Source organism: Lates calcarifer, linkage group LG7_2 (assembly GCF_001640805.2).
Source record: "Lates calcarifer isolate ASB-BC8 linkage group LG7_2, TLL_Latcal_v3, whole genome shotgun sequence".
NCBI classification, from domain to species: domain Eukaryota; kingdom Metazoa; phylum Chordata; class Actinopteri; family Centropomidae; genus Lates; species Lates calcarifer.
Window position 1 is genome coordinate 11511886 of NC_066854.1, and position 27505 is coordinate 11539390.

Consider the following 27505-nt stretch of genomic DNA (forward strand, 5'->3'; position numbering starts at 1 on the left):
TCTCTGCGTCTGAGTCCTGCCTTTAGTCTCGGCCTGACATTTTTGAACTCATCCTAAGTGTACATCACTGGATCATTGTTCATCAGTGCCACCCACACATTACCTCTTTTGCAGTGGACATGGTAGTAAGTAGTAGATCACCTGGTATGGTACAGGTGAAAATACCAGTTTGGGGATTGTAGTCTTGATTGCCGTTGTGCAGGAGTTTGTCGAAGATGACCGGAGAGCTGACAGGAGGGAACGGATTTGTGAGCTTAGCGGTGAATTGAGGCTAAAAGCCTAAAAACCCAAACCTCTGGCTAAAAATGTCACAGTAGAGTAAGGCGTCAAAAACCGTCAGTGAATGTCATAGTATAATAAGCTGTGAAAACTGTCAGTATAACTTTTTAATATCACAAAAGTGATCTTGTAATGCAGAAATGCCAAGTTTCTCTACTTGCAAATAAAATGTAAAATTGAGGTTGAAAACCCTAACCTAACCTCTGGCTAATAATATTCACTTTGATACAATATTAAATACAGCAGCAGAATATTCTTTAGAAGTATTTGAGTAACAATCCTTTTATCAGTCACAACTACAAAAATGCATTATATATACACACAAGACAAGCTGTAACAATATGAACAGTATAAACAGGACTGTGTACACAGTGATAGTGGATTTGAGTACTGATATTGCACAGTTTGAAATAAGAAGTGAGATACAAGGCAAAGTAATCTGTTACTAGATGTAGTTTGAAACAAAAGTTCAATGTAAAATTAGAAGTAATATGTAAAAAGAAAAATAGTATGTAATGGTAGAAGTAATAGTAAACCAAAATAGAAATAAGTCACTTCATAGTCAGGCATAAAAATATTTAGTTAAATGTTCAGTTTCAGCTGTAATGTTGAACTGTTGATGAGGAGTAGGCAGTAGTGTATTGATCATTTTCCTTTGTATGTTTCCTCCAGGTGTCTCCACTTTGTCCATGATCACAGAGTCTTTGTACAATGAAGAAGTTCTTTGAGACACAGGCCTCCAGGTAATTCACACACTGTCCAACACAGAGCACTGTGTATCAGGGAAGTGTAATAGAAGTAATGTAAAAGCAATTAGCAAGTCAAAGTAATCTGTTACTAGATGTAGTTTGCAACAGTAAAAGTTAAATGTAAATTTAGAACTACTTTGTAATATAAAGGCAATGCAGAAGTAATAGTAATCCAAAATAGAAATGAAAGTTAAAAAAAAGTCTAGTCAGGAGTCTAATATGTAAAAAACTATTTGGACTTACAGATGAGTTTGTGTGATCAATGCGTGTTGTTGTCTGTGCAGAAGGAGAAGACGACAGCAGCTGAAGACCTGAAGTGGATGAAAGAATGAAGCTGTTAATGAAATAAAAGAGCTCCACCATCTAACTGCTGTAAACTGTGTTGCTTTCCTGTTGTTCAACTGAAAACACTTAGTTTTTCTCTGCACATGGGCACAACAGCAGTGGATGGAAAAGTCTGTTTGGTTGAGAGAGCAAGAAGAGAAGCGGGGGGGGGGGGGGCAGACAAAATTAGAGAGTGTAGAGAAAGTGTAAAGTGGGGCACACACAAATGTACGTCCTCTGTACATTTACAGATGTAGGCTGACACTGACATGGCGTACTCATCAATGTTTGTGTGATCATTGTAGGTGGCAGCTGTCTTGAACATGTCCCAGTCAGTACACTCAAAACAGTCCTGGAGTGCCTCCATAGCCCCCTCTGACCATACTCTCACCTGCCTCACTGTAGGTTTCCCACTGATGAGCAGGGGCTTGTATGTGGGAATTAGCATAACAGATAGGTGGTCTGATGAGCCAAGATGGGGGCGGGGGGCTGCTCTGAATGCACCTTTGATGTTTGTATAGGTCATGTCCAATGTGTTCTGTACCCTGGTTGCGAAATCCACGTGCTGGTGGAAGTGTGGGAGAACTGTTATTGTTATTACATATTACTTTTTAGGGACAGACCGATTATTGGCGCTGATAAGAGATCAATTTAAAACTGGGTTATTTTGGTTCTGATGCAGCTGCGCCTCAGTCTGCAGTCACTACTCTGTCTCCAGCACTGTCCCACCCACAGCACCATCTGACTGGTTACACACAGAGCCATGGCAACAGCCAGTCAGCAGTGAAAGTTTCTAAGAAAACTTTATAAGAGATGCTGCTGACCCTGGGAACTCCCTGCACTTTTAGTTTTTGTTTGAACTTAAAACAAAGATAAGTGAAATATAAAATAACATTTCAGTTATACTGAAATTTTGGGAAACTTTATTTACTGTAGAAAACTTTAGGGCGCTCTTTATTTGTTTAAGTTTTCATTTAACTTTATAAGACATGCTGTATTGGAGTTTGTATTATTCAAAATTTTGACGCCAATATTTTCACTTTTACTGCAAATGAAAATTGGCTCCAAATGTCAGTTATCAGCCTCCTTGACTACTAATAATCAGTATTGGCCCTGGAAAAACCGTATCGGTCTATCTCTATTACTTTTCTTATCGATTACTCACTGAACATAAACAAACTAATGTCAGTGCTCTGTGTTGGACAGATGATGTAAAGCTGGTTTGTGAATTACCTGGAGGCCTGTGTCCTGGTCTCAAAGAACTTCTTCATTGTACAAAGACTCTCTGTGATCGTGGACAAAGTGGAGACACCTGGAGGAGAAAGAAAACAGAAAAATGAGAAAACAGAGAAAAATATTCAACATTAACGCTGAAACTGAAAAACATTTTTATGCCTTACTAAACTATGACAAAGGAATTATCTTAAAGCAGCAATGTTACCTTTGTTTTCCACAGACATACACATATTCTCACATTCACACTTCTACATAGTGTTTTTGGGTTAAGTTAGATTTTGTGTTTGTCATGTCATTCTAGTATTTTGCTATTTCAAAAGTGCAATATCAATACTCAAATCTATTACTGTGTACACAGTCCTGTTTATTGTTTATGTTTATATATTGTTATATATTATGTTGTTTTGTAACTTGCCTTGTTTATATCATGCTTTTTATATTTTTGCTGCTGCAACACTGAATTTCCCCGCTGTGGAGCTAATAAAGGATTATCTTACTCAAATAAATACTTCTGAACACTGAATATTTTGCCCGTCTGTTTAGTATTGTATGAAAGTGAATATTTTTAGCCAGAGGTAAGGGTTAGGGTTACAGCTCTTTGCCACTTTAAGCTGGAGATAAGAGTTTTTAAGCCTCAAATATACATTTTAATTGCAAGCTGCAAGTAGAGAATATTTGGTATTTCTGCATTACAAAATCACTTTTGTGATATTAATTCAAAAAATATATATACTGTGACATTTTTGTCATTTTTTTACGCCTTACTATGACATTTTTTTGACATTTTTGACCTCATACTATACAATGACATTCATGATATCTTACTATAATGTACTATCTACTTCTATTTTGGATCACTATAACTTCTGCATTGCTTTTATATTACAAGTTACTTTTACTGTTACTTCTAATATCAGACTTTTACCATTACATACTACTTTTCTTCTTACATATTATGTCTAAATTTACAGATAACTTTTAGTGCTGCAAACTACATCTAATAACAGATTACTTTGCCTATTGCATCTTACTTCTGATATTGCTAATTACTTTTACATTACTTCTATTAGATTACTTATACATAATTTTTTATTGCAGATTACTTCTATTATTACACTTTTCTGATATACTGAATAGTGAGCATAAACTATTTAATGTCAGTGCTCTGTGTTGGACAGTTTATATAAAGTTGTTTGTGAATTACCTGGAGGCCTCAGTCCTGGTCTCAAAGAACTTCTTCATTGTAAGAAAACTCTCTGTGATCGTGGACGACATCTCTGCGATTGTGGATGATGTCGTGCACAAAGTGGAGACACCTGGAGGAAATCAAAGACAAACATACACAGGAAAATGATCAATACACTACTGCCTATTCCTCATCAACAGTTTAACCATGAAAACACAGAATAATATTCAACATTACAGCTGAACCACAACATTTTACAAACATTAGAAGGCTGTCAGAAAACGAACAGCTGACTGTCATCACCTACTGAAGAACCAAAAAAGTAAGTAAGGAAAAAGTAAAATGATTATTGTGTGTCTATCAACTAATCACTGAAACAATCATGTATGTTACGGTGAACTGCACAACAATAATAAACACTATCAGTTAAATACATTTTTGAATGTAGGATCTTAACTTGTATTGTTTATTATACTTCAGTAAAGAGTCACTGTGACTGTAAACCATTACTATTGGGATTTAAACAGACTATCAAGAGCTCCTTGGGTCTCCACCCGTCCAGGTTGGGGGTCCACAACTCATGTCAGGGACGGAAATACAAACACACACTGACCCACGTTAAACGACGAGGCTAATGCTAACGCTCGCCGCTAACGCAAATGCTAACGCAAATGCTAACGCTAGCCGTCAGCTAGTTAGCTCCTTGGCCTTATCTTCGCGCCGCAGGTGTGTTCAGCATCCAGCCTCACTCGTGTTCGACAAAAATTAGCTTCAAATCTTATTTTAGCATTCATGCTTCTTCGGTAATTAAGTGTCACAAAACTGACAAACAGTTTAAATATGTTGTCCGACTTCGTTTCTCCGCTTCACGGGCCATGGTCAACGAGAATACACGCACGCCAACAAATGCAGAAAAAACGCCAACTGTGGGGCTGGGTCTCTCGCGAGTGCAGCTTGTGAGGCTGGTAGAGCGCACGGAGGCATATCGATACCAGAAGTAGAACTGAGCTACTGCGATCGATTGCGTTAACTTTTAATAAATTCTTCTTTTAAAATGTGTTTTCTTAACTTCAAAATTTTCGATTTGAGGGGGCAAGACATTTGTTTGGGGGGGCACTGTCCCCTCTTGCCCCTGAAGACTCCAAATAGGCCAACCCACAAAATGCTGAAGAAAGGAAACATCACTGAGACTGATAATTGTGACGGAATTACTAAATTTTGCACTATAATGTCTTATACTATGTGTCACATCTAGTTTAACTTAGCTTTCACATATATCTCACATGTGCCATTCTTTTTAATGCTTCTGTTATTTGTGTAAGGGGGGCTTTTAATCTGTGCTGCTCACTGTTGGCACACATTGGGACGTATGTAAGCATGTGTGGCCACATCTCAAAGAAATTCTGTGTATCATCATAAGTAACTAAAGCCAAAAACAGTTTTGGAAATGGAAGGATGGAAGGTTAAGTGTTGCTTTTAGGTACACCCTTAAAATGTGATTGTATTGGCTTCCATTTCCATTGGGAATTACTTCATGTCTTAATACGAAATATGTGTTTTGCCCCCCATTTCTAAGCTGCAGCTTAATCTCTAATATAAAAAACAATGTACAAATATCCAATGTTCAGTCGCTCCTCTCTCATATTAATGAAAAACTAACTTATTACAGGTTCCTCCTCTAATTCAGCCCCTTGCTCTCCCTGTGGTCACAGTTACTGTTATTGGTGCTGTAATAATGATTATGATAATGAAAAGCTTTAATGGTAATGACTGTCATCAGTAATGATGAAATTATGTTATATTGTAGCTCCTTTTCACTTCCCCTTGGGTTAATGATACGTCTTCAAGTATGGATTTATTTTACAATGACCGCTGTAATTTCAGTTTTATGGGACTGTCCATGTTTGAGCCAGAAAGAAGAAAAGACATGAAACCTCAGCAGTTTTTGATATTGGCCCCGTCTTCCTGTGTTAAAGCTAGAAGAATCAAATCAAGTCCAGACATATATTACATAATCTAATATCAGATTCATGATAGAATTATGCAGAAAACAAATCTGGGGATTCAATTTGCTTATACAGCTATGTTAGATTCTGTTAGTATTTGCTGTCACCACTCTGGCTGCTCTGTGTCTATTAAAGGTCGTGCATGTATTTTCAGAACTGAATTAATATTCTGAGTTAAGAGGACACTTCAGCAGAGCCACTGAACAGATAAAAACCTTTTAGTATGATTGAGCTTTTGAATGAAGACTCAAACGTCAACACAAACTTACAGTCACTCATGAGCTCAGAGCTGGAATATAACCTCCAGCTACTGCCTTGGATCAAACATGGAGCTCTCTCTTTATGCTCTCTGTAACCTGAAGCCAAGTCTCATTTTGATTTCTTCTTTTCTCCCCACTCTCCACCACATTTAAATTCTGATTCAAGACACCACCACCCTAAGGCCAGCTATCGACAAGGCGAAAAACAAGGGTCTCCTCCACCTTATTTACTGCTGCTGCGAGCCAACCAATTTGCTGGCCATCCGCTCAGTGAGCTGTAATGGCTTCTTGACTGTCAGCACTTTAAATCCTTTAGAGACCCTGCTGTCTGGTACACAGTAGGTGAGGCCAGGGCAGAAAGAGAGTAAAACAAATTATCCTTATGGGAAATTAAGGGGAAATGTAATTATGAGAGGTGCACACAATAATCCATGAGAATGCACCTGCACCAAATAATGTGGGTTTTCTGTGTTAATTTTCAGGCCTGACAATCAATATTCTTGTTAAGCTTAACAAATCATTAGCATTATTTATGAGAGAAACTACAGTAGAGGTCAACTCTGAAGAAAATCTACAATTGACATCCACCCACAGTTGAGATCAGAAAAGAGGTGATATCACTTTTATTATTATTCACTGTGATTCCCTGTGTTGTGCTTGTTTATGTGAATAATACTAAGGCGCAGAGGAGCTTACTTATCGCTCTCACACCCAACACAGACACATCACTCAGCCTCTGACGCCTGTTTTCATCCATCAGAATTGCATTGACATTACATGGCACAAAGTCAAACAGTGTCCTCTCGCCGAATGAATTGGCAGGAGAAGCTGCGAGATTAGATTGCATCTGAGGAATGCTAATTTACCAGGAGTCTGGGTCTGGAGATGTCGTGATTAAAGACTCAATTTCCCTGAGGTCAGTGTGGTGTGATCGCATATTACCACTAACTGATGGAGTGTCTCTGACATCTGCACTCTGACAGCATGGCTGTCACAAGCGGCAGCATCAGCACCCGTTAACATGGAATAGAGAATCAGGTTTGTGCGTCAGATTAAATATTCCCGCCAGAGTGGAGAATTCATTCAGTCATGGAGATCTTAAGTAGCTGTGTTGTGTTATCAAACTGCTTATTCATGGTTTAGTTTATGTAAGTGAAAAAGTCGAGGGAGAGGCCTACAGCAGCTCTCTGCCAGAGACGGCTAAGCCCTGAAATGCTGCCATCCAGCATTATCTTCACATAGCAGAAAGCCCTGCCATGCATTATCCTAACATGTGTCTCAGTGGAAGGCATTTCAGAGCAGCAGGTTTTAATGCGGTTGTGCTCTGCTATGCTGGTACTGAATAACACTGACACTAACACCTCTCTGTGTTTATTACAAGCATATCATCTTGTCATTTCAACAGCTGATTGACAGCTAGAATCTAGAAATTCCCAGTTTTACTTTTAAACAGCCGTACCAGTGATTTTTTCACGTTTTAGCTTATTAAATACAAATACAAATTTATACAGTGGCTTTCTCACCGCACCTTCCAGGCAGGATGTGATTTGTATTCATTTCTGCTGGGTGCTGAGACTGAAACTCGCTGGAGATATGTAATCCATCACACTGACCATTTCCTTGCCCTTGTTTTCCTGTCAGAAGTTATTTTATCATCATGTGGTAATGCAGCTGAAAGCAGGAGCCATTTTCTTTCATTTGGTGGTGCATTCTGTGGAAATCCAAGCCCTAAATGACAAAATGTAATAAAGGTTTTACAGTATAGAACAATAAAATGTAAAAAGAAATATAAAACCTATTCCAATAATTTATTACAACTCAAAAAACTTTAGACTAGCTAACCTGTAAACACTGAAACATTGGTTTAATACACTGTGTGCCAGCATTTTCAGCAAGCTAAAGCTAACATGCACTTTAAGACTACAGAAATCAGTGGAGGAAATCTCAGACGACTAAATTCCTATGGAATCAGATTTGTGTCAATATAATCAAACAAAATTAATTAAATATCAAACAAAAATAAAATAAACTGGGTTCATATCATGTCTGATCATGTCGTACATACTCAAAAGAAACTTTGAAATCCAGTTTGAGTGGTCAGAGTCTCCAGACCCAGACACATCTGTAGAAATACGATTTTTCATCACTGGCTGTCCAGACTTTCTAAGACCAATCTGGATGCAAAACTTTGGCTGGCAGTGTGAACCAACCATTTGTTGGTGCAGAAAATATTTACATTTATCATTCTCATTAGTACATGTACCAGGTCTGCCCACCCTCAGCCTGAGGGGAGACCCAATTAGCGTGACAGAACACCTGTTGGGCTGTGCAGGCCCTTTAAATGCACTAAACACAACAAAAAGGACTAAAATAAAACAATTACTGATGATATCTGATCTAACTTTCATGATAGGTTTTTATATTAATTTATTTATAGAATACTTGGAAAAAATGTGATTTAATTACCCTCCAACATAGTTACATTTATTAAAGATTGATAAAGTAAAACAAAAACAAATGTTTAAAAGTATGAAATACATCAAGTTTTCATAATCAACTACTTCACTGCAAGGAATAAAAAGATTTTGTTGGATTAGCAACCTGGATTTCAAATAGCTGTTCTGTCTACTTGAGTATAAACTGTACTCTGAGTATCAAATGTAAAAGTACTTATTGCAAATGGCCTCCTTAAGTGTTAAATTTTATTGGATTATTATTATGGATTTATTTATGTGTAGGTGGCATTTTAGTGTTCTAGCTGGTCAATGTGCAAGGTAATTTATTACAAATAATAAATATGATACAATTGTAATCTGTAAAGTAACAGCTGTCAGGCAAATGTAGTGGATTAAAAAGTACAACATTTCCAGTGTAAAGTAACATGACTCTACTGTAAAGTAAGTACTTACACCACTTGAGTAAACGTTTATGGCCATCTTATAGGCACATTGACTAACAACTGGACTCGAGACGTCGTGGATTGTGGTGACCTGTGTGAGTTGGGTGCACTGCATATTGGCATTTCTCAGATATGGGGCTGGGACACATTGCCTACTACCAGGTAGCACATGAATATGCACATAAGTGCGTAAAACTGCAAGAGTAGGTAATGAAACAGACCCAGTACTCAAGAGATAAACAAAGTAACAGAAAGACATTGAGCAACTACCTTAAAATACCTCAAAATAGAATGTGTAACTCACAAAACCCCTCTCCTCATGATTGGATCCCTTCCCAAAATATAAATACTTTAAGAGTGAACAGGTGTAACTTCCTTTTTTAAACACTGCAGATACTGTGATTTAATTTAAAGCATTCTGCCAGCTCTGGCCTCTCTTGACATAGAGCAGCAAGGATACTCCTCGCATTCGTCTCGGCTGCCTCGCTAATTGGATACTGCTTCCCTGAGCAGTTAGCTGATTGGTGCTCCCGTGGTAACCAGCTTGTAGTAAGCTCCCTTCACAGCCATGAGCTGGTCATGCGTTCCTTTCTCGATCACAAAGCCTCTGGACATGACAGCGATAATGTCAGAATTCTGAATGGTGGACAGGCGATGGGCGATAACAATGCAGGTCCGGCCCTCTCTGGCTTTGTCCAGGGCTTCCTGCACTGTCTGCAACACACAGAAAAGCGCACACACATATGAAGTGACGTTCACACATCATCAGTTCTCCCACACAGAAGACACACAAGCCTCACAATTATAGCAATTTCACAATCATGCGTTGATTACTATCATTAGAATGTTCCAGTGGATCAGTGCGCTGCAGAGGCCTCTTTGCTCCTCAGCATGGTTCAGCCATTTGAGCTGGAAAAACTACCGCCAAGGCCCAGAGACCATTTTAATCCTAAAGAGGCTCTACTGGAGGGTTGGTATGAACTGTGAGCTGCTGGTGATAATAATAGAGATGATGAATGATAATGATGTTAATGATAATAATAATTAACTGGCTGCTCTCCTTGCTCTCTGTGCCCGGAGAATATCAAGCAGCTGCAGTGCACTGTGATATGAAGTGTGTGGATTCAGCAAATGGTGCTCAGAGTTTATTGAAGCGTACCTTCTCGCTCTCGGTGTCCAGCGCAGAGGTGGCCTCGTCCAGGAGCAGGATCTTGGGGTCACGTATGATCGCCCTGGCGATGGCGATGCGCTGCTTCTGACCACGAGACAGCTGAGAACCCTGAGCGCCCACATTGGTGTCGTATTTCTAAGGCAAGGTCATAGAACAAGCTCTATATGAAATGAGCTAAGGATTATGATGAGTCATGTTATTTGTCTTGAAGCCAAAATAACCTTCTCTAATGGCTATCGTTTTGGTTTATAGATTGTCCAGAGAGCACTGTGTGATGTGAACAAATACACACCACATATCTGATACACAATCCTTTAAAGATTGAAGCAGAGTTAGTAAAAACGCAGTCATTTTTAACAAGAAATTACTTTACATAACTCATTCATTTATCACAGGAAAATCCATTTTTATAGTGCTGATGAACTAGAAATGTCTCAGCTGTCAGTCAGCTGAATTATCATCAAACCACAGCTGCACCTTCCAAATCTAAAATATTTCAACAGCCCATTAGTCTTTCATTAGACAATATAAGTGTCAATTATTAAAAATATAATACATAAACAATGCAGATTTTAAATAATTTCTAAATGAATGTGGGTGAGGCAGAATCTCTTTTTTAAACCCATCCAACAACACTGTAATGTGTGTGAAAGATTTTAGTTTTAACGACTCTTGCTAAGAACTGTGTCCAGGAAGTCATGTGGAACTTATTACAAGTTGAAAATACAAATATGCTTTGTAATGCCACTGATATATGCACTGTCATGCAACAGTTTTTAACTAACTGTAGTTTGAAGAGACAGCTAGGAACCTTTTAAAAGCTACAAATCACCAAAACTACACTGAGTAGTCCAGCCTCAGCAACATGAAATTAAATTCACTTTAAATCATCTCCATTAAGTCTTCACATTGGCATTCTGAGTGGTAATGCCAATGCTTTTCCTGACTTATTACAGTTACTGCTAATAACTAACTTTGCTCTATATGTTGACAGCAAATGACAATTATGACCTAATACCATATTACAAATTAAATGTCAGCAAAAATAATTATGTGCAGTATGTGAATTTGCACAAAAAGTTCAAGACAAAATAACCATTTACTTTCATCCACTATTCTTCTGCATTTCTGATGTAAATATCATGGCTAGTCGTGTAAGAACATTTTTGCAGACTTTGCAACTTGCTCCAATTTGAGGTGTGAATATTTCACTGTGAATATTTTCAGTCAGGAACTCATTTTTCAGATTATTCCGACATGACATAAAAGCACCATGAGCTAATTTATGAAACATGTTGTCATCCATAGCAAAGAGGTGGTTAGTGGTGTTTAAGAGGACTCCTAATGGACAGATAAACTCTAGAGATCACTGTAGCTCTACACCTACCTGCACACCTGCTCCTCATTAGCCTGACTGAACATATACTAGCCTGTGTTCTATTGCCTGATCAGCCTGTGTTTGCTTGCCCACTTTTCTCATTTGTTTGCCTTTGTTGACCGGCCTCCTGTTGTCTTTTCTAAACACGAATGAAGTAGACCTCATTTTAACCTCACCTGCCCTTCGCCTCTGCTTTTGTGTCCACACCACTGCTCAACTCATTCAAACACAAAACATCCACGGTACCTCAGGAAGCGACATGACGAAGCTGTGAAGCTGGGCTTTCTTGGCGGCAGAGATGACCTCATTCATGCTGATTTCCCGGGAGTTGTCGCCGTATTTGATGTTCTCCGCAATGCTGCAGTCAAACAAGATGGGCTCCTGGGACACGATGCCAATCTTAGAACGCAGGAAGGGCACGTTGACACGAGTCGAGTCATGGCCATCAATCAGCTGCAGGAAGCAATTGATTTTACTATTAGTAGAAAGCAATATAATAATCAAAGACTGGAAATACAATCCACTTAATGAGCTATCATACTACCATCTCTACAGTAATTTCTCTCTTAACTATGCAGAGGTGATACTGTCCTTTTTAAATCTCAGACAGAGAATCAGGACTACGCGTTTCCAAACCACTTCCAACTCAATTAAGGCCATTTGAATCTTGGCAGTGATCCCTTACTGGCACAAAGGCAAAGCTCCGTCCTGGGCGGAGAGCTCCTTTTTAAAAATACAGCCTAAAGTCAGCATAAATGTCTGGCTGATAAATGATTTGAAATGATATAAGAGTTAGAAATACTTCAGTCACAGAGTACGCTGAATGTCCAGTAATTATTCTTTGACTTTGACAAATTACAGATTTCACTTTATACAGTGACACTCAAGGTACAACTGAACCTCCTAAGAGTGTAAGTTGAAAGCAGATGTGACATTCATTTCAGAATGAAATATCTGACATTTTACAAAAGGTCAGCCTCCGCTGTGACAATATAATGTTGGCTGGTTTAAAGGCAGAACTCTCACTTGCTTATTTCCTTGTTTAAATATGCAAAGAATGCAACAGATTCTTCCTGTTCAAAGCCACATCTTTATAAATTATATGTACATCTAACATTTTGGAAGAAGCGTCCAATTTTCTTACATAAACCTGCAATTATTTAGACACTTTGGGGCAGAGGAAATAAGCTGTGAACACAATCCTGACATTTTATCACTTTGAAGTTTATATTACAAACATGTTAAACAGTTGTCTATTAACAGATCCAGCAGATATGCCAACTCCTGAGGGAAATATCCAGCTCTGAAGCCTCTAAATGCTCTACTGAAAGGTAGTGTACAGTAGCTTCTTAGAGTGTTTTTGCTGGAAATAGCTGCAGGCTGCTGCTGGAAACAACACTATGAGATCAGTGATGGTGAATCAAAACATTAAAGTTGATTCTGTGATGATTTTGTGTGAGGAAGGTCACATTCAAGTAGTGACTTCCACATTCAAGTAGTCGTGATAAATGCCAACTGTAGCAGCTTTAAGTAAAAGTAGCAATACTATATCATAAAATTACTCCATGTACTTCATACTGCAAGTAACAGTTTGACATTCAAAATCTTAAAGGGATAGTCCATTCATTTTGTATTACATTTTCATTACATTGGGGGACTTGAAAGAGACCAGATTGCTATAAAACACTGGCTCCTCCATTTCCTCCTAAATGCCCTCATCATTCAAACCCCACACCTCCTGTTTGTAACACAGGCTCTCTGTGTGTCATTGGTGGGGTTAGACAGCTCTCTCGAGAGCCACAGAAGACACATTTTCACAGGCTCATCTTGATGGTGTCAACTAAACTTAATGTTTAAAATCAGTGGAGTGTCCCTTTAAATAAAAGTATAGAAATAGTGGTAGAAACATGTACTTGAAGTTAAAGTGCTCCAAATGCAGTGTTTTACATAACATTTTATAAGTTAGTCACATGTTTTGAAATTTGAAAAATAAATCAAATAAATGTAGTAAAGATGAAATACTGAAGTTGCATGAAATGGAAATACTCAGTTAAAGTATAGGTGCCTGACAAGTGTACCAGGTAGAGTGTTTATACTATGAAACCATTCATAATTCACATTCAGCATGTTGGCGTCCTCACCACTCTGCCATGGTCAGGATCATAAAACCTCTCCAGCAGCTGCACACTGGTGCTCTTCCCACAACCGCTGCTTCCCACAAAGGCCAACGTCTGGCCAGGTTTCACCGACACATTCAGCCCATTCAGGACCTGGATGTCTGGCCTGGTGGGGTAGGTGAACTTACAGTCGATGAATTCAATGTTCCCTTGGAAGTTATCCTGGAAACGAGGCGGACGGAGGAGGGGGGGGGGGGGGGGATGGAAAGAGCACAAAGGTTACAGTAGGTTTCTCTGTGTGTTAGGGTGCCACCTTCTGTCCGTAACAGGCAGGTTATGGTATGGTGTCAAATAAAAGGACTAACAATCCTTCCTTGTCTCCTCATTGCCATTCACACATCTCTCCTTCATGACTGATGTAAAATTAACAAGCAATAAAGGAATAAGAAATCAGATTTTTTCACTCCCTTCTGAATTTATCATGGGAGGAACAGGCTGGCTCTCATTTTTCATGCACTCAGCTTATAATGTGATGGCATAACACGCAGCAGAACATATGTCCTCGTACCCATTTATCTCCCTTGTCGCTGTAAACGCTGATCTGGGGCACACGGTCCAGCAGCTGGAAGAAACGTGCGGCTGAGATCTTGGCCTTGGCGTAGTCCGGGGTGTAGGAGGAGGCTCTGCCCAGGGCTGTGCCGCTGGTGACGATGGCGGAGATGACCCTGGCAAAGAAACAGATGTACTGTGATTGCTCTTCCACCATGACAGGAGGGTTTATTATTCAGATCTCTGTTTTTATGGGGCATCTTTTGTGTCTTAAGATTCAGTATGAGCTGTCTTGGCTTAGTGTCAGCTGCTAAATAACTGCATATATTTAGCAGCAATTTTGATACAATGATTTCTACCATGTATTTTTGCCTATTTCTTTTGCCCTTTTGAGAGATGACACGAAAAAGGGGACGAGAGGAATGCGAACCGACCTTCAACAAAGGCCGTCAATGTAAATGTCACCTTGTCTTTATGTGGTGAAATGTACAGTAAAAATGGCATTAAATAAATCTTGCTGCAGCACCCATATCCATATCACCCACACCTGTCTCTCCTCTCACCTGAACACCAGGCTGAAGTGAAGCCCCTCCTGCCGCACCAGGTAACCTCCGAACCTGTACGAGGCCGAGTTGGTCAAGAAGACGACGCACTGGGCGAAGCCGTAGCAGGCGCCGTACACGTTGGCCTTCTTCAAGGCCGCTTGGTACGGGGCGTCCAGCTGGGCCTCGTACATGTCCACAAAATTCCTCTCCTTCCCCAGACCTGCGATGGTGCGGATGTTGTTCAGAGCCTCGCCAGAAATCTGCAAATGAAGAGCCAGCGGAGCCAGATGGTTGAAGCTGCTGCTGATTCTTATGTGTTTTTAATGTGCGAGGAAGGATAGAATATAGATAAAGCATTTGCTCTGTTCTTATCTATATCCTATTTTATGCTGCTGCAGTAAGCCACTTTCTCCCCCATAGGGATCATTAAACTTTCATCTAATCCACTTCATTTGGATGGGTGGGGTTTACTGCATCGGGATAATTAAGATAGCGTTAAGGAAGTTCACAGTAAATTGACTTTTGAGTACTTTTTCTTTGATTTGAACTCTCTGGCTCTCGCTATATTGTCCTGAGGTTTTTATCAACGGTGCCTTTCAGTACCGTGACAGCATTTTAAGCATGGGTGGCCCCGGCAGGAATAGAGCCAGACAGTGTTAGTCCTGTGTCTAACTCACCAAATTACAGGAGTGCCTAAAAAAACTGATTTTGTACCTCGATCTGAGTTCAGCTGGAGGGCTGTTGAGCATTTCCTCAGTGATGTGAAAGAGATGAAACCTGGAGCCTAAAATAGACGCTGTTGTTAAGCTTTCTCTTATCTGCTGTCAGTAGATAAGTCAGCTGATGTCACCTTCCAGCTGAAAGTTTACCAGGATTATTGTGATGATGCTTTTGACCTGTCACTCACTGTCTTTTCAAACTAGAGGCTGATAAACAGTCGAGACAGGAGAGATAGTTTTTTTACAGTGTGAACAGTGATATCTGACCCGTCCGGCAGCTTCCATGGCCTGCTTGTCCTGCTTCGCGAAGCCTGTGAGCATCTTGGCCTGGAAGCCTCCCGACAGAGCGATGAATGGCAGGAAGCACAGGATGAGCAGCGTCAGCTTCCAGCTGAAGTAGAAGGACATGCAGATGGCCACGCCGATGTTGGTCAGGGAGTTGACGATCATGCCGATCTGTGAGCCTGTGGCCTTAAAGGGAGACAAATGGAAAAGAATGACGGTGTCACTCGACTCATGGACGGAACTACGTCATCCAAACAGAGTTTAACAAGTCAGGTTGTAGGAAAAAAAGACACTAAGTGAAATAAATGAGTTAAGCCTGGGGTAGGTAGTATTTTTTTTGTTGGTGTCATGGACAAAATTCAAGTGGTCTGAGACCAAACTAAACCTCGTCATAATGCCTGAACACGAAAACTGATCTAATCACCAGTCCACCTTTACAGCCTTGTTGTGTTTATACTCACACTTTTGCTAACTATTAACTGTCTAAAATTAAATTAAATTACAAGTTGGAAGCTTAGCGGTGGTGACACTGACGCCATGGGACTGTGGTGTAGTTTGTTCATAGCGTAACATTAGCTTTTTACTTTTTTCATTGTATTTAGACTTCAAAAATCATCAAAGTGGTTTTTGAAGATTATCTTGCTGAATAAAACGTGTAAGTATCATAAACTTTTGTTTGTCTCTGAGCTTATTTTCTGCAGTAATCCAAAAGCCAATGGAAAAATCCCATTGGCTTTTTGTAAGGACACAGGGTGATGTACATCATGACAGCAAGCCTGAAAATCTTGAATCATTTTCAGTCACTTTCACTGCCTCTGTGGTTTCTTACATTTTGTACAACGCGCCGCCACGACAAACTTACCTGAAAATATAGAAAAACTGATCAACTCATTTCTTTTTTGTTGGTGTATAAAGTGGCCCTGCAGGCTTATGAGGACTACATATGATAAAATAATAAAAAATTTTTAGACTTGTGTTTAAAAAAAAAGTAATTAAACCTTTCATTTCAGATAATTTTACATCTTTTCTCAAATCAAATGATGTTTTAACACCCGCAGAGAGGCCTGCAGCACTGGAGACAAATTTCACCTTATCAGGCTTTTTAAATAAAACTAGTCTTTTCTCTGAATATGGGACTGAATCAGATTATTTTTCACCATATTTCTACACTGAGGCCGCAGCTCACCCCTTGAACTTGTGAGGCATCAGTCGCCAGACGTGTGGTCAGAGCTCCGGGGCTGTTCCTGTGATCATCAAACCAGCCGATCTCTTGGCCCAGCATTGCGTGGAAGCCGAGCCGCCGCAACCTACGGGTCAGCAGCTCTCCGGACTTGGAGAAAGCGTAACCCTGGAGACACCAACGCAGTGATCTTCAATATAGCGTAATGCATCGGTAATCTGGGATCAGGAGGGTCAGAACTCATGAACTGATTCTAGAACAGCAGCAATGCAGGATGTAGGGAAATGTTATTCATCCAAAGAAGGTATTAGTTTGCCAAAATAAAGGAGGTGTTTTATGACTTTACCGCAACCTTGAACACAAGCTGGGGGGGGGGGGGGTTGGGCTGCAGAGAAGCACTGAAGCAATCAGTCTTGCTAAAGCAGACTGGTACTCTACCTGCAGCATCTGGGTGAAGAAAGACACCACGCCAACCATGACAAAGAACAGGCAGATACTATCAATCTCCTTCCTCTGAGCCACAGGATCTGTTACTGAGAATGTCTACACACACACACACACACACACACACAGAGGCACATGCATGTACAAAAACATGTTATTTTTCACAACCAAGCATCAATCGTGACTTTAAGGTTTAATTTTGATGAGAATCTGATTGTGCTTTACCGCCAAGATTTGACTGAACAGTAAAGAGTAGACGGGGTTGACTCCTCCGTTTATTGCAGCTCCAAAGGATCCAAAAAGCATATATGGCCACTCAGGGATGTTGTACCTCAGGATCCTGGCAACAGGAGCAGGCTCCACGAGTTCCTCCTCCTCCTCCTCTGGGATGGCGTTCTGTCGTACAAACACACATCAGCAGGTATGTACAGTAAAAGCTATTACCTGTGTCTAAGAACTCATGTGGAAAAACCATATATACCTCCAGGAAAATTTCAAACAAGTGGTTTTTGCTCCAGCAGTACACAACCACCCACACATAAAATTGGTTGCAATCACACTCTCGTGCACCTTGGATTTGTCTGCCTGTGTAACAGCGTAGGCTCTGGGGCCGAGTTCTCCGGTGACGGGAACCGAAGACTCTGGGATCAGGTTGGACAGCTGGGATCGGGAGCGCTGGCGGATCGAGGCTCTGAAAAAATACAGAAGCTGCTGTATCTGTACCTAGAATTTCTTGCTCATTTTGTACCTAATAGAGGACACAGGAATATAAGTGTTGACACTGTTGCTGTTCTTCTTGTTACTGAGTGCATGTAATGGTGGTGATAGAAGACCTCAAGCCTCCTCTGCTGTTGTACCATCTGTAATTGGCTCTGGGTGATAGTGTCAGCTAAATGCTTCCAAGTGTTGGAGTAAATATAAGAGGGCAGTTAAGTAAATGGAGGTACTGGTTTCTGCCATGACACAAGTCAATTTCAGCCACAAAATGACTTCTGTAATAATCCAATTTAGATGCTCAGTCAGGATCACGTAAATGGATATTATACACAAGTAAGCAAATGGGGAAGTAATGAAGAGCAGGAGGTGATTGGGAATGTGTTTGTGTAATACCTCAAACTGGCACGATAGCTGCCTGCTCTGGATAGACTCAGCCTCTCTGGCTCTTCTTCACTGTCAGCCACTAATGCAGGAGATCCAACACAGGGTGATGATCATACTCAGATTCTTATGGTTTCAGTATGTGATTTAAGTACAGGGGGGACAGACGTTTAGTTGGACCTACTCTGTCGAGCCTTCTCGTTCAGAGCCTTGTCTCCTTGACTCTGCAGGGTCACGAGGGTGAAGTAGACTCCCTTCCTCTCCAGCAGTTCGTTGTGTTTGCCCCTCTCCACGGCCCGGCCGTGCTCGAAGCCGACGATCACATCAGCGTTCTTGATGGTGGAGAGCCGGTGAGCAATGGAGATGGTGGTGCGACCCATGCGGACCTGTGACAAAATCACATTTATAGCACTGTGTTATTAAGTCTTTTGGATTTGATTTTGAATAAAAAGGACAGGTCTTATTGTTTCAAATGCACTAAAGGTTTCCTGTCTAATTATATGAAATTAAAATGTTAAAATATCAGATATAAAAAGAGAAGCCATGTCCTGTATTGATCATCAATGCAACAGATGTCCTTCAGGAAATTATTTTAGAGAATACTCAGTTAAGTATCTTGCCAGTGAGGACACCACTGAGACACCACCTTTTTCAAACAATGTTAGCCTCACAAACAGCGAGCTGATGAGTGTGTGTATAATATGCAACAGCAAATGTCACCAGGATGCCTTTTTTATCATGGTAAAAAAAAGGAACTTGACTAAGGTTTTTATGTATCTACAAATGTTGACACTGAACATATTAGACCAGGGGAGTCAAACTCAATTTCATCAGCATTGTGGTTGACCTCAAAGGGCCAGCTGTAACTGTAAGACTATATAAATGTACCTATTCTCTCATATCACTGACATAACTGCCTCTGCCATCAGTTATCATCAGTTTTAATAATAACTTAATTATCAAAGCTAGCTAAAGGTAAGTTATCAGGTGTGTGTGGTAGTTGCTCAAATGCATTTCTCTTCCACCAGTCCAACCGAGCCAGTTCTCTTTCCTCTGAATTTCCATTCATTTTTCCCACAAATATTTTCCTGAACAGCATGCCATGGCTTACTTGCTTGTTTGAGAATATTATATATAGAGATTTATAGACTTTTCTTCTTGCCTATTAATGAAATATTCTTTAAAGTGTGTTTTACCTCATGTCTTTTTTTACTGTATTATTCAGTTGTTCAGCCAGTTCCTCCACATATATCATGTTTGTTGTAATGGCTGAATAAATCTAGACTCATTCATTAATTTCTTTTTACTTACTTACTTACTTAAAAATTATGTATTCAACTTTTTTTGCCCCAGTGCTGGCTGATAACTCAAACAAGCAAATTTAACACAGCACACCGGACTGGTCAGACTTACTTTATCCAAGGCCTCTTGAACTACAGCCTCACTCTCGTTGTCGAGGGCAGAGGTCGCCATGTCCAGCAGCAGGATACGAGGATTCCTGACCAGCGCTCGAGCAATGGCAATACGCTGCTTCTGGCCTCCGCTCATCTGACCTCCACCCTCCCCCACCAAGGTGTCGAATTTCTGGCAGATTTAAAGTGAGGGGAAAGTTGTTAAAACCACTCTGAATTTGTTCTTATACATTTTGTACACTCATAAATCCTGAATCTGAGACTCTATCTGCTGGCTCCTCAGCGCTGCTCCACCTGTGGCAGTTCCATGATGAAGTTGTAGGCGTTGGCCTCCTTGGTGGCGGTGATGATGTCGTCCATGGACACGTCGGGTCGACCGTAGCGAATGTTCTCGGCGATGGTGGTGGCAAACAGCACGGGCTCCTGCTCCACGATGCCGATCAGCGAGCGCAGCCATTGGATGTTCAGGCCTCTGATGTCGTGGCCGTCCAGGGTCACCTGAGATGGCGGGCACAGAGAGCAGCTGGTTTTGCTGAAATTGATGGATGATGCTATTAAAGTACTTTGCTGCTTTGATGTTTTTTTTTCTTTTTGCTTCAAATGATAAGGTTGTTAGTCTTGTGAGTAACCTTCATTGTGCTTCAGGAGCCTATTTCCTTCTCCAGAAGCAGAAAGGAATATGAATGTAGGTGTGTGAAGACGCTAATTCTAGTAAAGTGAAAAATGAGGCTGTTAGGAGCCATTGGCTGAATAATGAAACAGATTATCATGTACTTCTATAACCCTCAGGGGATGGTTATTTTTGAAACGACTGGAATAAAGCTTAAGAGTGAGGAGGTGGCAGCTACAGTGTGTCGAGGGAATCTTCGGTCTCAGCTGCTGGCAACACAGACCTGAATCACTGTATATTACATGAGTGCCACATGCTCATTTTGTGTCTCAGACCTACCATGCCCTCTTTAGGGTCATAGAAGCGCTGAATGAGCTGAACAGCAGTACTCTTCCCAGCTCCGCTAGGACCAACAAAGGCTGTGGTCTCCCCTGACTTCACTGCAACACTGAGCTGGTCCAGGATCTGAGTAAAGGGGACAGGAGCGACACTGAAAATTCCTGGAACTGTTCTCAGGAATTGAGTTTAAATGCAGAGGCTCTCAGGTACCTTGACGTCAGGTCTGGACGGGTAGTAGAAGGTCACATTGTGAAACTCAATATCTCCTTTGACCCTGTTAAGCTTATATCCAGCCTCAGATAAACAGTCAATCTCCGGCTCCTGGCAGTGACATATATTAAAAGACATGTCAATAATAGAGTACTCTGTAAAACATTGTACAAGAATTTAATGGGATCTACATATCTTTTATCGCTAAAACAACTTCATTTCCCTACCTCCTTTGAACATGTAAACATGAGTTGAAATAATAAAGTTGAATGAGTGAACCTCTGATAGTTCATCCAACTCATTTAATTAAGTTTTCAAAGGTGCAAAACTAGCGTATTAACAGGCTTCCCAACATGCACTTATGTAGTGCTTTCCTGGTCACATCGACCACTCAAAGAGCTTTACACTACAGGTCACATTCACCTAGTCACACACATTCATACAGCGTTTGTTCTATACATTAAGCACTCTAACATTCACACTAGTCACACACCCATGATACATCTGCGCTCTACCTCCTTAATAATAATGAATAATAACAATTCCAACCATGATGAGGGTTAATATAGAATTCAGTCTCTACCTCTGTACACTTACATAAACACAGACTTTAACAAACTCAGCAGGTGCAGTCTTGCATGGTGTCTTTGTACTGACTCTGCTACAAAATAGGTTCAGCAGCTACAGCTGCAAGGTCTTCCTGCCAAATAAAGAACTGACTCTTTAAACAGAGAAACCGTCAAAGGAAAAGCAAACCTGTCTGTGTGACTAAACAGCTATTTCAGCTTAATGTCTTAAGTTTACTGACCTTGTTTTCTAAAGTTCTGTTAACTTAACTCAGCTGATTTTACATCTTCAAAACTCAAGACAACTTTGAACTAACTAATGTAATGTAACTATTTAAGTTCAGTTAACTCACATCTCTATGGCAACAGGGGACCTTGTGTTTCTAAGTCGAACTAACTTAGAATGATTTACAGTGTACTTTGTCAGGAGCAAAATCATAATATCAAGCATTCTCACTCTGTCAATAGTCTCAAAGATGATGGTGGCAGCGCCGCGGCCTGCAGCAAACGCCTCCAGACACGGAGAGGCCTGCCCCAAATTCATGGCTGCGATCAAAACGCCAAAGAACACCTGGAACAAAGAGGTCAATGTATCATGGCTGCAAAAACTTTCTTGACTGGCACAAGACAGAAATGAGTTTTATTTTTCAGTGTAGCAAACTGGGAATTCCATATGTGATCATTTTTCTCTGAGGTTTTTATCAAGGCAGCACTTTTTTTGTTTTGTCTGCACTTTTTTGTCCATGTAAGTGAGAAAGACTGAAAGAATGAGAGGGGGAATTCAAAGGGTGTGAGAAAGAAACACCAAGAGGCTTGTAAAAAGTTCTTATCACAACATGAAACGAAAGAGAAAAATGAAAATGATGTGTTTTTGACGGGCAGGAAAAGTCTTATTCTCCCTTTTGCTCCAGTGCATCAGTCAGTAGGAACCAAAAAAAAGCACATTGTAGCATTTCATCCCATTATGGTAAATGTAATACCTGCAGTAGTGTTCCTGGTGTGTACTCCTCAGTGTCCACCACCAGGCTAGAGCCATACCAGAAGGCCAGACCGTAGCACAAGAAGATAATCAGCCACATATATCCAGTGAAAAAGCCCATAATCAGACCCTTCCTGATGCCCCAGCTCTGTGCTGAGACCAGGTTCCTGTCGTACCTGTAAAGCATGAGAGGAGCTCAACTCAACCGTGCTAATATGGCAAGTCAAAAGTAAAAATTGTGTCATACTTTCATGTTCTTTACCTCTCCACTTCTTTTAGTTCTCCACCGAAAGCAGCCACAGTCCTGATGGAGGAGAGCACCTCATCAGCTACAGCTCCAGCTTTAGCATAGGCCTGCAGCTCCATCCCTGTTAGCTTAGCCACAAACTGGACTCAGAGGAAAAAAACAGTGATGAGAAGTTAATGGAGAGGAAGAAGTCAGGAGAGTCAAGAGAAAAAAATCAAGTCAAGTCTCACCAGAGCCATAAGACCAGCTCCAATACCGATGAGTGGACTCGCTGCAACAATGACAAGTGTCAGCTTCCATCCTTTCACAAAGCCAATGCAGAAGCCGCACACAAAGGTGGTGAAGCGTTGGAGAAAAATGGCAACCTGATCCGCGATGGCATCGTTGATCTTGTTGATGTCACTGTAATATAGATACGACTGCTGTGAGACAGACACACCGGTACTCCAAACTACTCCAAGAGACAGAGGTCAATCGCTTCCCCACTCACTCTGACATGCGAGTGTTGAGCTCCCCCACAGAGGTGCAGTCAAACCAGCCGATCTCCATCCTCATCACTTTGCTGAAGTACATTTTTCTGATGAGCTGAATCTGTCTGGCAGCAGCCGTCACCCACAGGGAGATCTGTCAGTTGGAACAGAGAGGTTAGCCTCAGATTTTTTCATAGTTAGAAATAAAAGGTATCTGGACCCTGACCCAAGCTAAGACCCTGATGAGGTCATCAGGGTCTTAGCTTGGGTCTGGAGGCTACAAATTGAAGGCTACAGCCTACATTACAATCTGATGACATGCAGTTTAAAATAAACATGCATTCATTCATTTCCCAGGCATGAAGAGACACTATTAAGTTGCACTGTGGGAAATGTAGGATCTAACATTTTTGGACCTTGAATTAATGTCCCTCCCTTATTATAGCTCTGATTGAACTAAGGAGAATAAAAATCAGAATATCAGTAATGTTTTCATTTTTATTTTTATAAATCAAGTAGTAACCATAGTAACAGTGAATCGCTTTATAAACCAACAGTAGTAGTTTCAAAATCAGTTCTTTAAAGGCAGGAAGCTGTGTCAATCTTGCTTTCAGTGGAGTTATTCATTAACTGTATGCAACCATACAAGCAATGAGTAACTGAATTAACTTTTCATTTTTGTGTAGATCTGTGTGTTATCAACATCATTTTGTTTGCTCAGTTGCATGAATACCAGCTGACACAAAGTAGTCCCTATCCTCCAAAAAAAGGTTCACACAAGTTTATGAATGTGCCAGAAAGTCCCTCAGAGTTTTCCAATCTGCAGAGTAATAGGTTGTGGGTGACTGTGCTGAGTGTAGCACTGAGATCCAATATACTGAGGCTGTCTGTGTTAATTGACCCATTTACACCTGGTATTAAAAAGCGTTTTGGGTGACTGGGTGTAAATAGACCCAAAAGGCGCTGAGGACAGATTGTGAACTAATTGGCCAAACCACCTCCAGAGGTGATCAGGGACAGGACATGAGCTGGACAGGGTAATCAGAATGTAATGTGGACAGTGGAAACACATATCAATACCTGGTGTAAATGTAATCAGATTAAAATCAGATCTAGATACAGTCTGTATATGAGATGTATTTTAATACCAGGTGTACATGGAGTCACAGTTCAGTCGCAGTGAAAGTCTTGACAGAAGAACAACTAAACAGTTGTTTTAAGCCACTAATGTGTTCAGCTGCTGCAAAGATATAAATGCTATGTTTGCTATGGGCCTGTAATTGTTCATTAATGAGGTGTCTAGATTGTAAGGCATAATAAGTGCAGTTTTCAGGGCCTGTGGCAAACAGCCTGAGAGAACTGTTGACTATTTGCAGAGGATATTATGCCATGCAATTAACAACATTTTCAACAAAGCTTGTGGGCAAAATATCAAGGCAGCAGGAGGAGGATTTAAGATGTTGCACAATTTCCTTTGAGGTTTCATATAATGAATCAAATCAAATTATGCCATGCTGATTGAATTGGTTTTAAATGGATGCAAAGATGATTCATGACAGATGAGTTTCTTTGTATGCTGAGACTAACCTGGAAGTATCCTAGCAAGAACACAGCTGCTCCGATTCCAACATAATAGAAGGCAAATTGGGTCATCTCATATTCAATGTCAAGAATCCTGAAAGAAATCATTACATGACATCAGGACTATAAAACCACATACACACTTAAAAACATATCTACAACTTTTAATATTACATCTTACACTATATTTGACAGTGGAAAAAGCCCACCTCATGCATTTCTCACAACCCACTTACCCACACGGCCTGGCCTTCTGTGTTGAATTGTTCATGAGGCCCCAGACTGACTGGTTCAGTGATGTGTTGAAGGAAGGCCACGCTGTAGTGTAGTTCTGCTTCCACTGAATAGTGTTGTTCACACACTCCTTCCTCTCGTCGCTCAGCTCGTTGAGCTCGATGTCGTACTCGATGAAGGTGTCGGTGAGCAGGCCGAACACCAGCAGCATGAGGGGCTGGGCCGAGCCGTGCAGCACCGCGCACACACTCCCCACCACCATCATTAGTACCTCGTTGCATGTGGCGAAACGGAACTGGACAGGCACGTAACACACACTCACATTAGGTGGGAGGATGTCTCAGAGGGTGCAAGTGTTACATTCTGAAGTGTGAAAACTGGAAAAAGGGTTTTTTTACCAGCTGAAAGAAGCCGACCCTTATCGCTGGTTGTTCTGCTTTTCCCTGAGCTCTGTTTGAAATAGAGGGCCAATCAGTTTTATATGAGGTGAATGTAATTAAGTATCCAGAGACTCTATTGCTATATTTTACTCACTTCTCCTCCTCCTTGGAAGTCGTCATGGTCCTGCAGGAAGAAACAGAACAGACTATAAGCCACTGCACATATCCTCTGGGTAACACTTTCTAATAAGGATACAAAATACATGCTTAAGAAATGCAGGATGAGGATTTAGAGCAGGATGTACTGTGAGTTCCTGCTGCTCATGATTAATAAATGATCAAGTCAGTATGACTGTATGTCATTTTTTAATGTTAATGCATGTTCTTCATGCAGCAACCTTTAATTTAATACATGATCCGTTAAGTACAGAGACGCTGAGAGCTCAACGCTTTGCAACATAAAAACTACATGTAAAAACATCCCTTTGAATAAAAATACTGCAGAGAGAAAACACAAAAATAGAGATAAACTGTAAAAAGTGAGAAAAAAAAAATCTAAATTCAGCAGTGTAAATCATTCTGTTGTGTTCTGTGCAATTTGCAGCATTTTTTTCTAAAGCTGATGTTAAGTTGGTGTTTTTTTTTCATTTAGCTTTTTTATTCTTTTTGCATGTGTTTTCTGAAGTTCTAAAATAAAAAAAATGTTAATAAAAAATGTTACCTATTTTCTGATACAACAGCGCTGCTGAAACAGAATACAACTGGAAATGTATCTTTGGTCTCACCTGAGACTCTATAAACAAACAGCACATAAACACGTGTTAATACACACGTGTACATCGTGTACACACCTATAGACATGTACACAAACGCATAGGGTCATTGCCCGCCACTGAGATAATGCATTTCTCTTTCAAGTAAGCCAACCTGGTCACTCCATTAAAGCCGCGGCCTTCTTAAATAACCTGCCTCTTATTTTCCAGCTGTTTTCATCAGTCTGCCCTGATATTAAAATAGATGTTACCCTCCACTAGACTCTGAGTAGAAATATCTAATATAACCAGTGTTATTTGTCATTTTCAGATCTCAAAACAATCTCCGAGATGATCACTAAAAATGTCATAAACATCGATATATAAAATACTGTACTTACATATAAGAGCCAGCTGGTTCTGTAACACAAGAATTGAAAATGGCACCATTATATTCAAGATTATATTTCAGTATCTTTCTATTATTTTATCATCATTAGAGAACTTTTCTTTAACAGTGTGTTACCGTCATCTGAAACCTCGTAGCTGTGGTTTTCCTGTCCCAGTTTCTTAATGCTTTGCAATTTCACTGATCCAGTCGGCATGTTGACTCATCTAGGAGAAGCAAAGAGAAAGCGTATTTCAGGTGTCCAAAAGCAGAATAATTAGTGCGTGACGGTTGTGTCAAAATTTAAATCCCACTCTAGAGTACATTGATTTTTTTGCTGTCTTTGAGGCAAAATTAAAAAAAATTCTGATACAGCATGAGACAAAACTTACCTACAGGTTTCCTTGTAAAAGAAAACTAGTCATGGGTTCTAACAAAAGGAGCCCAGTCAGATTAAACCAGCAGTATCAGCAGCACGCCTACACTCAAGTCCAGTATCCTGACAGTCAAATGTTATGTCCCCCAGTTGGTTGTAGTTGTAGCAGCTTGTCATATGGGTGTAGGACAACACTGTGTACTTTAGCAGTGATACACATGCTCTTATTAAACAGAACTGGGCTTGGCTGGAACTCGGGGTCAGAGTGTTTTGTTTGAGGGTAAGTGTCCTGTCGGTGTATGCTGCTCAACAGGCCAATGACCTTTCAGAGCAAACATTTTACCTGCAGGGACTCTGCACAGCTCCTGCATCATTACTGGCTGAACGTGGGTGATGTGCTCACACAGGTAATGGCTTTAAATGAACATTATATAATCCACATTCTTTAGATGTGAAATCCTTTAGCTTATGTATCACATACTGAATATGTATATATGTTGACAAGTGGATAACACTAATGAACTGGAAGCAGCATA

At 40.5% G+C, this 27505-nt stretch overlaps 1 protein-coding gene across 3 annotated transcripts; it reads right to left on the bottom strand.

Annotated features, from left to right (window-relative positions):
* Positions 1-542: 542 nt before the first annotated feature.
* On the bottom strand, positions 543-27176 carry abcb11b (ATP-binding cassette, sub-family B (MDR/TAP), member 11b). 3 transcript variants are annotated; one of them, XR_007809048.1, is made up of 32 exons: positions 26175-26308; positions 25608-25637; positions 25472-25523; positions 25076-25368; positions 24846-24933; positions 23279-23412; positions 23019-23190; positions 22804-22928; positions 22543-22717; positions 22020-22133; positions 20997-21107; positions 20787-20912; positions 20132-20335; positions 19839-20009; positions 18610-18811; positions 18438-18507; positions 17898-18018; positions 17553-17723; positions 17322-17426; positions 16890-17051; positions 15686-15889; positions 14718-14959; positions 14174-14330; positions 13630-13827; positions 11735-11941; positions 10099-10245; positions 8950-9653; positions 7569-7768; positions 3793-3904; positions 2586-2664; positions 1272-1339; positions 543-1034 (listed from the first exon to the last, which is right to left on the bottom strand). XR_007809048.1 is itself a non-coding variant. In XM_018671677.2 (29 exons), the coding sequence occupies exons 2-29, from the start codon at positions 26808-26810 to the stop codon at positions 9453-9455; spliced, it is 4080 nt and encodes a 1359-aa protein (XP_018527193.1). In that variant the 5' UTR covers positions 26811-26820; positions 26986-27176; the 3' UTR covers positions 7830-9452. The 3 variants fall into 3 exon arrangements, 2 of the variants coding, with proteins under 2 accessions (XP_018527193.1, XP_050921984.1); XM_018671677.2 differs by lacking the exons at positions 543-1034; positions 1272-1339; positions 2586-2664; ... (1 more) ...; positions 7569-7768; positions 26175-26308 and adding exons at positions 26607-26625; positions 26732-26820; positions 26986-27176 and having other exon boundaries at positions 7830-9653; XM_051066027.1 differs by lacking the exons at positions 543-1034; positions 1272-1339; positions 2586-2664; positions 3793-3904; positions 7569-7768 and having other exon boundaries at positions 7830-9653.
* Between the last annotated feature and the right edge of the window lie 329 nt (positions 27177-27505).

Bases quoted from the DNA above. Each gene is read 5' to 3' on its own strand.
- abcb11b (XM_051066027.1), bottom strand. From the start codon at position 26,293: ATGTACACGTGTGTATTAACACGTGTTTATGTGCTGTTTGTTTATAGA. The intron at 25,369-25,471 runs GTAAAAAAACCC...GTGCCTGTCCAG, and splicing joins GGGTCGGCTTCTTTCAGCTG to TTCCGTTTCGCCACATGCAA. The intron at 17,052-17,321 runs GTAGAGTACCAG...TGGTGTCTCCAG, and splicing joins TCTTCACCCAGATGCTGCAG to GGTTACGCTTTCTCCAAGTC.